Source organism: Sphaeramia orbicularis, chromosome 18 (genome assembly GCF_902148855.1).
Source record: "Sphaeramia orbicularis chromosome 18, fSphaOr1.1, whole genome shotgun sequence".
Classification (NCBI taxonomy): Eukaryota; Metazoa; Chordata; class Actinopteri; order Kurtiformes; family Apogonidae; genus Sphaeramia; species Sphaeramia orbicularis.
The window spans coordinates 30446895-30459443 of NC_043974.1; the positions used below are offsets into that span (position 1 = coordinate 30446895).

A 12549-nucleotide genomic window follows, 5' to 3' on the forward strand; every position below is an offset into this window, starting at 1 on the left:
ACACATTAATGAACATTTCTGTGGTAGTATTAGCAAAAGAGCTATTTTTCCACTGCTGTCCCTTGGTAAGATGTAAAGTACCAGCATTCATAAAATTAGAAACATTTTAAAAATTAAGGCTGCACCCACACAGTACATATCATTAGTTCACATCTGCAGTATACACTGTTAACCTTTAAGTATTAGTAAAACACTTGGACAGATCTGGGTACCTGTGAAGAAGGTGCTTTGCTAGGTTTGTGGTGTTCCCCCCCCTTCGTTTGAATTCCACGGTGTCAGTGTTTACACAGTGGCTAATTTGTGTCAATAACCACGTTGTAGTCATCTACCTGAAATGCTAAATATTTCAACACATGACTTTTGGTCCTTTTTTGTCCATCAGACAAGGCGGAGCTTCTGCTGCAGCTGTTGCCAGTCTTTCACGAGTTCCTGTACCTGTTGCATGTGTACAATTTTCAATTTCACAAATTCAAACAGTTAGTTTTTCTAAAAGGTTGAGAATTTTCATATTTACCCAAGAATAACTGAGCTATTTCCCATTCTACAGTGACATCATCTAGACCACAGGTGTCAAACATGCGGCCCGGGGGCCAAATCCGGCCCGCCAAAGGGTCCAATCTGGCCCGCAAGATGATTTTACGAAGTGCAAAATGCAAAAATTACCCTGAAAATAGTAACAGTCAAGGGCATCAAACTCAAAAATAACAGCATAATAACCTCGAAATAATGACTCCAAATTTTCTCCTTGGTTTAATGTGAGAAACATAATGATATTTTGCCTCTAAATAATGGCAACACCAATTTTTTTCTCTTTGATTTATTGCAAAGAACATTAAATTCTGATATCCTTTAACAATAAAATGTGAATAACCTGAACAAATATGAACAACCTGGAATGTCTAAAGAAAAACAAGTGCAGTTTGAACGATATTCTGCTTGTTTAGTGTCTTTGTAAATCTGATCTGTAATGTACATGTAGAAATCATAAGTTGAGGCATAATATTGATAAAATTGCACTTCTTTTTCTTCAGAAATTTCAGTTTTTTTCCAGTTATTCACATCTTTTTTGTTTTGGATAGAAATACAGGGTGGGGAAGCAAAATTTACAATGAACATTTAGTTGTTTTTTCTCAGCAGGCACTACGTCAATTGTTTTGAAACCAAACATATATTGATGTCATAATCATACCTAACACTATTATCCATACCTTTTCAGAAACTTTTGCCCATATGAGTAATCAGGAAAGCAAACGTCAAAGAGTGTGTGATTTGCTGAATGCACTCGTCACACCAAAGGAGATTTCAAAAATAGTTGGAGTGTCCATAAAGACTGTTTATAATGTAAAGAAGAGAATGACTATGAGCAAAACTATTACCAGAAAGTCTGGAAGTGGAGGAAGCAACAAAAAACGTACCAAAGCTTTTATTAAAGCTCTCAAATCCAAAATCCTAAAGGATCCAACCAAATCCATGAGAAAAATGGCAACTGAACTTGAGGTAGACAACAAGACCGTTAGAAATGCAGTAAAATATGATTTGAAGTTCAAATCTTACACAAGAACACCAAAACACTTGTTGACAACAGCAACAAATCCAACTTTAGCAATTTTTGGGAATCATGTTTATGGCCGCCTTCTAGCCCAGATCTAAACCCTCTGGATTCTGCTATTCGGGGCGTTTTAGAACATGCTACCAATAGAACATCACACAGCAATGTCCACTTTCTTAAAGATACTATTAAAGAAGAATGGGAGAAGTTGTCACCCGAATATCTGAGGAACACTTGCGCAAGTTTCAGGAAGCGTGTGAAGGCAGTTATTGAGAAAGAAGGAGGACACATAGAATAAAAACATTTTCTATTATGGAAATTTTCTTGTGGCAAATAAATTCTCATGACTTTCAATAAACTAATTGGTCATACACTGTCTTTCAATCCCTGCCTCAAAATATTGTAAATTTTGCTTCCCCACCCTGTAGTTTTATCATTTAATGTTATTTTTTGCTCTAAAAAATCGTAGTTGTCATTATTTATAGGTTATTATGCTGTTATTTTACTGGTCCGGCCCGCTGGAAATCAAATTGGGCTGAATGTGGCCCCTGAAAGAAAATGAGTTTGACACCCCTGATGAAGACGGTTTGTTTTTCTTTTGTTTGTTGTGGAGCTGTTTCTGTTTTTTGGTTCTGTTTATTTATTCTTTTTTTGTTCTGTTGTTGTTGTTGTTAGTATTATTACTGTTATTGTAATTGTTTTGTATTGTGTGCTGTTGTTGATTTTTGTTTTTTGTGTCGTGTTGAGTGTATGTACATCCTGTTTTTTGAGTGAGTTATGGGAAATTGTGGTGCTTTGTTTTTATGTTGTTAATGACCCCAGGAAGAGTAGCTGTTGTGGTGTGCAGCAGCTAATGGGGATCAAGCAAACTAATAAACTTTCGGCGTGTACTGCCCCCATCGATTCCGGAAGAGTAGTAGCCTATTGATGGTACCGATTCTTATGCAGGCATCGTTTTTTCCGTTTCTTAAAAAAATTAGTATTGACAGGTTTTTTTTTCCAATATAGTATCGAATGGTATCGTGAGTATCGGTTCTCATGCCATCCATACCACAGATATCCATTTGCTTACTGCTCATCGGACCAGTTTACAGCTGCGAAACATCATGAAGCAGCACAATCTGAGTATAATCTGACGCTTGAGAAAAGACCAAAAAAACTTACAACAACTTCATTGCTCAGTCCCAGAATCTCCAGCCACTTCTTCATTAGTTCTTCTTCTTCAAACAGTGTAAGCTTCATCCCTTGAAAAACACAATAGAAACACTTGCATCAATATAACAAACGACACAAAAATGAAATGAATGCAAATTTGTGATAAACAATTCACAGTCAGGAACTCGGCATTAATTCATAACTATCTGCTAAGTACTTAGGCGGTGTAGAGGAGCGGACCAGCATCAAACAGACTTTTATCTGGCCCTATTAAAAATGAAAGTGTCGCTCTATCTGTAAACCTAAGCATCTGAGGGTCTCCTGTATATTCTGGTGGACAAATTACATTGGTCGCCAGTGTGGTCCTGACAGCAGTACCCTCTTATCTGTCACATGTGTGCCCGGTATCTCGGCCCAGGCTCCTACCATGATTGTCTTCCGTTAGCTGATCCGTGGCTCCGCCGACATCAGATCCTTCACTCTTTGTCTGCAGCTGCTTTTCATCTGCGGCGACTGCAAACACACAATGAGCGCTAAGATAGACAGAAGCAGGCATCGGCAAAGGCAGCTGACAAACGCACAAAGCCGCCGGGAAAAAGACAGCTTCCCTCGGCCGACAAACAAAAAACTCAAAGCTGCTTCCTTTCAGAGGCAGGTGTCATTATATTTAATTTATATACATATCTCAAGACTTCAGTTCTTAAATTATAGATGAGATAAAAACTGAGGTATTTTCACAGCCTCTTCCTGACCCTGCCAGCGTATCCTAAATGTCTGTTTTCTCCTTTGTGTTGTCTGTTATCCATCTCAAACTCCTGTCTTTACTTTAAATATTGCTCCATACCCTCACTGCAATTTCCTGACAGGGTTCACTGTCTGGCAACCGCCGGCCGGCTGGCTGGGTTTTCGTTTTGGACCTTTCTGTTGGCAACACACATTATGCCAAATCTTATTTGCATAGCGTTTTCAGTTCAATCAATCACTACTGACACGAAATAACCGAGGAATGTTGCTTTTTTATTGTGATCGCCTGGAGGTCCTGTCAGTGCAGATGAAGACGAGAATCTGCAGCTTTAATGGTTTTACAGCCACTTGTAATTCATCGGTATTTAGTTATTCTTCTGTTACATACTCCTCTATATTATGTACTTACTAATCATTAGTTATGCTTATTTTACTTTATGTGTATTTAATTTCGAAGTGGCTATTATTTACTTGTTATGTTAGTTCTCATATATTATTATTAGATATATGACAACGTACTGTAACCCTTTCATGCATAGTGGTCACTACAGTGGACAGCTTTTATACAGCTGTTCTCATGTATATTCATGGGTTTCAACTTATACCATTACTGTAACTGTACTGTTCTTGTTAAACCTGATCTGCACTAACATGTTTGAGTGTAAATCAGTTACTAATTGTTATAAGACTGTAATTAACAGTTTTCTTACACAAAAAGTTGTTGTTTTTTTTTTGCGTATAATCGCCATAAAAACAATAGTAACTAGTATTAGAGTATGATAGAATGTGAGAAAACATCAGATTAGCTGCATTAAAAAATGTTTTATTTCATAGTTTTCACACAGTATATCACTTTCTGATGATGGTTTTAAATACATGTTTGTTTGCTTTAAAAATTAAACACATGGTGTCCGGTTGAGTGGACATTTTTGTAACTCCATGAAAAATCGGTTCATTAAAATTGATTGATTTTTTTCATGCCTAAAGAGGAATAAAAACACTCAGGACAAAAATCTTAACTAAGGCTCTCATAACTCATGCATGAAAGGGTTAATGTAATGGATGCATTCATTTCTGTAATCGTATTTTTTTCAGTACATGATTATGCATTCATCATACGTTGTTATATATTTAGTTGTATTCTCTTCTGTGTTATTCTTTAGTCATTATTTAGTTATTGCGTGTTAATTGTTGTGTAGGTTAATTTGTACTCATTAATTATTCATTATTATTAGGTTATTGTGTTTATAAATGAGTAGTTTAAGGCCATGGATGCCCTAATTTGCATTTCCTTTATTTCAGTTCTTGTATTAGTTACTATTCATTATGTTACTTGTTATTTGTTTTTAATTATTTAATTATATTAGCTCCCAAATCATTCCATGGTTATTATTCTCACGTGCTAGTACTTGTCTAAGTTTTGCTTAATTAGTTCTTATTGTTGTATTTGTTAATCGTACTTAAATGGTACTGAAGACTGAGACATTAATGGCAAAATACAGTATTATTCAGTGACATTTAAGATAAGATATACTTTATTGATCCTCAAGGGGGAAATTCAAGTGTGTACAGCAGCACAACACAGTATGCGCCAAATACAATAGAAACATTAGAAAATATATCAGCTAAAATTTATTTAGGGGGTCAAATGAGTGGCCATTTTTGTCAAAAAAAAAAAAAAAAAGTTGTAAGAAATGCATAGAACTGTGCTGAAATAATGCTAATACATTTGTGCACAGACTACTGATATTATTTGACAGTGGAAGCTATATTTTCAGAAATATTGGATTTTGAATAGCACGTGTATGTGAAAACTTTTGCTGGTGGACGGATGTGACATTACCCATGATGATCTGGTCAGTACCAGTACTTTATTAGTAATAAACTTATATACTTACTATTGCTAATTCTCCTCTTATTCATAAATGTATTGTGGATCTAAAACAATAACAGCTGACACAAAAACACAAAATGTGGCAGTGGACGATGTGACATGGTTGTTACAGATCCCATCATACTGATGCTCGGCAGCCATGTCACCGTTTCCACAAATGATCCCTGTGCAAAAACTAGGATCAGAATTATTTATTGTATAGTTTATCATCATACTAAAGAGTAAATAACATAGAATTGTTATTTCTTTATAAAAATGTTTATTATTAGAAAGCTGTTGATTTAAAAAGTGGCTTAATGTATGTATTGGTGTAACATAAGCAGGATGGATCAGCACCATACTCCATATTGCAACCTGTAAAAATAAAGCATGTGATATGTAGGATAGAATCTTGTAAGAAAAACTGGGGAATCTAAAAGAATAGAATATTGGTTTTTCAGGTAAATTCAGTTCAAATATAACTTGGCCATTTGTGACATGAAAATATAGCATTAATTGTGATGAAATTGGACATTTTTGACCTGAAAACATAGTTCATATGACCATCAACATGTTGCAACAGAAATGAAATCCTGTAAATTTGCAGAACTTGCATTTACCAACACAAAGTTCCTTTGGGGATTCACTTAGATTGATTTCTTATGCACAAAGACAGAAATAAGACCTCTAAGCAAATTTTAGCCGATATATATATATATATATATATATATATATATATATATATATATATATATATATAAAAACAAGTTCATTAAAGTGACAAAAATAATAGCAATAGTAATGATAAAGTAGCAAGTTGTTACTCTGTTATCCCTGTGTGCGACTGAATATGTTGTATGGTTTGCACACTTGAGATGAATTCAACTGTTACTGTATAAAAGAGCAAAAAATAACAAGAGGAGATACAGTTTGTAGTATTATAAGACATCCTGCACTCTACATGCACACTTCTGCAGTCGTTTTGACAGCCTCTGTGGTAATGATATCCAGTCAAATGTTATGCATCAATGCTCATTTATCTGTTGCTAAATGAATTATTTATTACACTGGACTGGACTGTATATCACAACCCATTCTTTAGTTGGAAGGGAGTCGAACTTTATTTTCATGTTTTGAGAAAATAGTTGCGACCCTCTGGCCTTACTGAGCATCTCATCGCAGTTTCCTCTCTTAATAAGAATAACAGTGCATTTACCCTGCAGTTATCATTAACAGGCAAGAACACGGCATTTTAATCAGCAGTTACCAGTTTGAAATGTTAAAGGTGTAAAACCATGAATTTTAAAGCAGCTGTCGATATTAAAGTTGTGATCACAATGTTAATAGAATTTACAACATCTTCATATAACACAAAGGATGCTACATTTATACATTAACTGGCACCATCTTTAACTGGATGTGCCCTCGTGTTCGAATCGCAAACTGATTTAAAATGACGTAACAGCAAGTGTAACTGCAATGAGTGTTCAGACTTATGAATAAATATAAGCATAATTTTCAGTAATATTGTCATCATATTTGGTATGCATTTGGTGCAGGAAGAGATTTTCAAAGAGAAGATCTTGCGTTGGAAAAAAAAATGTTTGGTGGAAAAGCGCACAAGATCAACCAATCAGATGTGGCATCTTTTGACACCTGGTTATAAATAGTTGTATATAGTTTTCTGAGTTGTAAAAGTGGTTCATTGAACATGTTTGTTGCACCATATTGTTTTGTCAATAGTTGTACATAGTTTTACTAAAACAACACCTTAGATATTGCCTACATTTTAATGTAATTCACAGGTGTCAAACATGCGGCCCGGGGGCCAAATCCGGCCCACCAAAGGGTCCAATCCAGCCCACGGGATGAAATTTGTGAAATGCAAAAATTACACTGAAGATATTAACAATCAATGGTGTGAAAATCATTTTAAATCAGGTTCCAGATACAGTCCAATTAGATTTCAAATGGGTCAGACCGGTAAAACAGTATCATAATAACCTATAAATAATGACAACCCCAAATTCTCTCTTTGTTTTTTTAGTGTAGAAAAGTAAAATTACATGAAAATGTTTACATTACCAAACTATACTTTTACAAAAAATGTGAAAAACCTGAACAAATATGAACAAACGGAAATGTCTTAAGAAAAGAAAATGCAATTTTACCAATATTCTGCCTGTTACTAAATGTTTTGTGCGATTGTAACGCACATGTGTAAATGATAAACTGATAAATCAAGGCATAATATTGTTAAAATTGCACTTTTTTTTCTTAAGACAATTCAAGTTGTTCATGTTATTCAGATTTTTACTGGAACTTTGTTGATGTAAACCTGATCATAATATAATTCTACTTTTTTCTCTGTCATTATTTTACTGGTCCGGCCCACTTGAGATGAAATTTAGCTGAAAGTGGCCCCTGAACTAAAATGAGTTTGACACCCCTGATGTAAATGGTCATATATAACTTCATTTGCTAAATTGGTAAGATAAGATATGACTTTACTGATCCCACCATTTGGGAAATTTCACTTTTAACAGCAGCAAAATACAAAAATGAAATGTAAAGACTAAAAGATGAAACATGCTATTTCTATGAATATTTATTTAAACTTAGATTTAAATATTATTTACATACTTAACAATATAGTTGCCCATGGTGTGATATGGGATGGTGACTGCGAACTGTTATATATTCTGATGACTGTGGGAAGGATATTGTAGTTATAATTTGGAAGTTTTCCATTACCATGTTCATTCTAAGTTATGAAAGTGATTTGTGAACAAGTTTTTGGTAAAGAATCTAACTTTTTCCTACATTGTTATGTTTTTTGTGGGATTTTTAGGGTCAGTGGTTTAAAACCCCTTTAGCCCCAATCAGCCCGCCCGCGGGCCGAAAAAATTATATTTATATTCATCTACTATAAAAATATAATAAATCAGGACAATGGATGTTTTTTTCAACTTTTGCTCAAAGTTTAGAACCTAAAGTTAATAAAAGTACATCAAAAGTGTGTTTTAGTGCAAACTTTAATGTTCAAACATGATTTTTAATCTTTGTGGGGTGAAATATACGCTATTAAAAATCTCCGACACGAACAATTAATTTATGCATATCATCGTCAATCCAGCCGAAAAACAACAGGCGAGGATAAAAAAAATTCTAATTTCTCTTTTAGTTTGTTACAGTTTACTCAGGCATAGTAATAGATACCATATTTTAGACAATGGGAATAGATTCTGTGAGGTCTCTAAATGTCCACAGACACCAAGAACATCCATATGAACCTTATCATTAAAAGTATTATAAGTAATTCTTCATTTACTTTGGGTATGTCTTTTTAGGCGTTTTTCCCCTGAAAATATGGTCAGGGTTAAACAGGTTAATAGAGCACGTCAAATATAAAATAAAAAAATTTAAAAAAAAATGACTGTAAAATCACACAGGTGTGGTTGTGCTGAATAAATTATACCAAACAAGTGGTGTCAGGTACAGCAAACCCTGCCCCTTGCCTGCATTGTAACTTATTTTGGCAATCCAGCTGATGTCATCATGTCTGTGTGTGTGCTGATGTCATCATATCAGCTGCCTTTATATATGTGCCAAGTTTGAAGTAAATTGAAACAAAATTACTGTTTTTATAGACATTTCAAAATTTGGCCCATTACAAGTAAATGGGAGAAAAACAAAAAAAAAATTCATTAAAAAATTGAACTTTGACCTACTGTTCCCAAAATGTAATCAGATCTATTGTGGGTCACTGGCAATCTGTAAACCCAATTTGGTATGAATTTAACTAATAGTTTTGCCGCTAGAGTGTTAACAAACAAACAAACAGAACCAAAAACAGTACCCCTTGTCTCCCCTTAGGGGCAGGCAAGAAATAGAAAAGCAAAGAAAGTCCTAACTTTCTTTGAATTACTTCCTTCCTTTTCTTGCAATTAATGGACCCCCTCCCCCCCTTTTTTTTTTTTTTTTTTTTGTGAGTGTGTGTGTGGGTGTGTCTAGCTTTTTGTTTTGTTTGGTTTTTGGTTTTTGGTATTTATATATATGTATATATTCCTTGCATGGAGCCTATCCCAACTGCAGGTTCAGAAAATTAATAAATAAATCAACACATCCGTTTTACAGAATTTTCTTTCTTGACTTTTAATGACTTAAGTATAATTTTAGCACTTTCCAAATTCAAACTGTGGGACAAATTAGAACCTTTGGTTGGGTGGTTTTGGCCCACGGACTGTATGTTTTCCACCCTTGCTATAACGCGTCTATGGGGGTACGTTCTGTGCTGTACGCACCTCACAATGAGTACGCACAGACCATATGACTGTAGAAAGTGAAACTTAAGATGCTTTTCTAATTCCTCTAATTCCCCTACATTTGTGGAGCTCATTTTCCTTTTCCCTACTTACAGAAACTTTAATTTGAGGGGGAAAGATGTTTCTTTAACCCTTTCATGCATACTGGTCACTACAGTGGACAGCTATTCTGCAGCTCTTCTCTTGTACAGTACAGGCCAAAAGTTTGGACACACCTTCTCATTCTTCGCATTTTCTTTATTTTCATGACTATGTACTTTGTAGATTCTCACTGAAGGCATCAAAACTATGAATGAACACATGTGGAATTATGTACTTAACAAAAAAGTGTGAAATAACTGAAAACATATCTTATATTCTAGTTTCTTCAAAGTAGCCACCCTTAGCTCTGATGACTGCCTTGCACACCCTTGGCATTCTCTTGATGAGCATCAAGAGGTAGTCACCTGAAATGGTTTTCACTTCATAGCTGTGCCTTGTCAGGGTTACTTAGTGGAATTTCTTGCCTTATTGATGGGGTTGGGACCATCAGTTGTGTTGTGCAGAAGTCAGGTTGATGCACAGCTGACAGCCCTACTGGACAACTGTTAGAATGCATATTATGGCGAGAACCAATCAGCTAAGTAAAGACAAACGAGTGGCCATCATTACTTTAAGAAATGAAGGTCAGTCAGTCTAGAAAATTTCAAAAACTTTGAATGTGTCCCCAAGTGCAGTCGCAAAAACCATCAAGCGCTCCAACGAAACTGGCTCACATGAGGACCGCCCCAGGAAAGGAAGACCAAGAGTCACCTCTGATGCTGAAGATAAGTTCATCTGAGTCATCAGCCTCAGAAATCGCAAATTAACAGCAGCTCAGATTAGAGACCAGATGAATACCACACAGAGCTCTAGCAGCAGACACATCTCTACAACAACTGTTAAGAGGAGACTGCGTGAATCAGGCCTTCATGGTCAAATAGCTGCTAGGAAACCACTGCTCAGGAGAGGCAACAAACAGAAGAGATTTATTTGGGCCAAGAAACCCAAGGAATGGACATTAGACCAGTGGAAATCTGTGCTTTGGTCTGATGAGTCCAAATTTGAGATCTTTGGATCCAACCGCCGTGTCTTTGTGCGACGCAGAAAAGGTGAACGGATGGATGCTACATGCCTGGTTCCCACCGTGAAGCATGGAGGGGGAGGTGTGATGGTGTGGGGGTGCTTTGCTGGTGACGCTGTTGGGGATTTATTCAAGACTGAAGGCAACCTGAATCAGCATGGCTACCACAGCATCCTGAAGTGACATGCCATTCCATCCGGTTTGCGTTTAGTTAGACCATCATTTATGTTTCAACAGGACAATGACCCCAAACACACCTCCAGGCTGTGTGAGGGATATTTGACCAAGAAGGAGAGTGATGGAGTGCTGCACCAGATGACCTGGCCTCCACAGTCACCGGACCTGAACCCAATCGAGATGGTTTGGGGTGAGCTGGACCGCAGAATGAAGGCAAAAGGGCCAACAAGTGCTAAGCATCTCTGGGAACTTCTTCAAGACTGTTAGGAAACCATTTCAGGTGACTACCTCTGGAAGCTCATCAAGAGAATGCCAAGAGTGTGCAAAGCAGTCATCAGAGCTAAGGGTGGCTACTTTGAAGAAACTAGAATATAAGAGATGTTTTCAGTTATTTCACACTTTTTTGTTACGTACATAATTCCACATGTGTTCATTCATAGTTTTGATGCCTTCAGTGAGAATCTACAAAGTAAATAGTCATGAAAATAAAGAAAATGCAAAGAATGAGAAGGTGTGTCCAAACTTTTGGCCTGTACTGTATATGTGATTTTACTTTTGGTTTTCAGGGTATAAAAAAAGTTATTATTTTTTTTTTTTTTTATTCTTTTTTTCATTGTGGGTTTGGTTCTTGCACACCTTGTTCAAAAAAAAAAAGACAAATGCTAAGTGTGGCTCTGAATTCAGGGGTTTTTTTTTTCTTTTGTTGGACAGTGACTATTATATTTTTCTGTCAGACTTGTATTGCCTGAATTGTTGAGTTTGTCTTTGTTGTGCCATACTTTTCACTAAAAATATAAAAAAAAAAAAAAAAAAAGAAATATAAAAGCAAAATCAAGAATTTTCCAAAATGGCCAAAATACACTCCAAAGAGCTCCCACAACTACAGTGGATTTGTTTCCTCTAACTCATTACATTCCGTTCTCCTTATGACTCCTACCTTGACTGGCCTCCTCTGCCTTCTTCCCCTCCAGCTCCATCTCCAGCTCCCTCATGACGGTGGCGGTGGTGGGGATGGTGGCGGACGGGGACAGGATGGTGGCGCTGGTGTCCACTGCGGGGGGGATCTCCTCAGGCCTGAAGCCCCGGCGGATGAGCTTCAGGTGGACCGTCTGACCCGTGTGTCTGAGGACCTCCACTGCCTGCTGATTGGTGTATCCCTGGATGTTGATGCCGTCCACCTGCAGAGGGCGACCGCCGGTGAGCACACGGATTAAAGGGGTCATATTTTGCTAAACCCACGTTTATTAGTCTTTGGTACATTTATTCGTGTATTTGGACCCTAATAGTACCAGAAATTTGAATTTGAACCCTCCAGGTGCTGCAAAACTATCTTTATATTCATTTGGGCAAAAATCGAGTGGATTTCTACAACCTGTTTTAATGCTGCGTTCCAGGCCTGTTTTTGAGCAAGTAAGACATGACTTCAAACCACAACTCACGACTTTGTAACGTTCCAGGCAAGTCACGCCAAACTGCTGAAGCACAAGGAAATGTGGTAGCTAGATGTAAACAAACCAGCATGGTGGACCGTACGTTATGCTCATTTATAATCATCTCTATTCCAGAGGTAACTGTTCCTTGCTTATTTGAGGGAAACAGAAGAATAAAAACAGCGCATAAGGCA

At 36.6% G+C, this 12549-nt stretch overlaps 1 protein-coding gene across 4 annotated transcripts in view; it reads right to left on the minus strand.

Annotated features, from left to right (window-relative positions):
• The window catches only part of mpdz (multiple PDZ domain crumbs cell polarity complex component), a 135036-nt gene that overhangs the window by 79895 nt on the left and 42592 nt on the right, over window positions 1-12549 (minus strand). For all 4 annotated transcript variants that reach the window (XM_030161758.1, XM_030161757.1, XM_030161760.1 and 1 more), the window contains exons 11-13: window positions 11863-12103; window positions 3131-3217; window positions 2714-2793 (exon numbers count right to left, since the gene is read on the minus strand). In XM_030161758.1, coding sequence (XP_030017618.1) covers window positions 2714-2793; window positions 3131-3217; window positions 11863-12103 — 408 coding nt within the window. The remainder of the gene's footprint in view (window positions 1-2713; window positions 2794-3130; window positions 3218-11862; window positions 12104-12549) is intronic.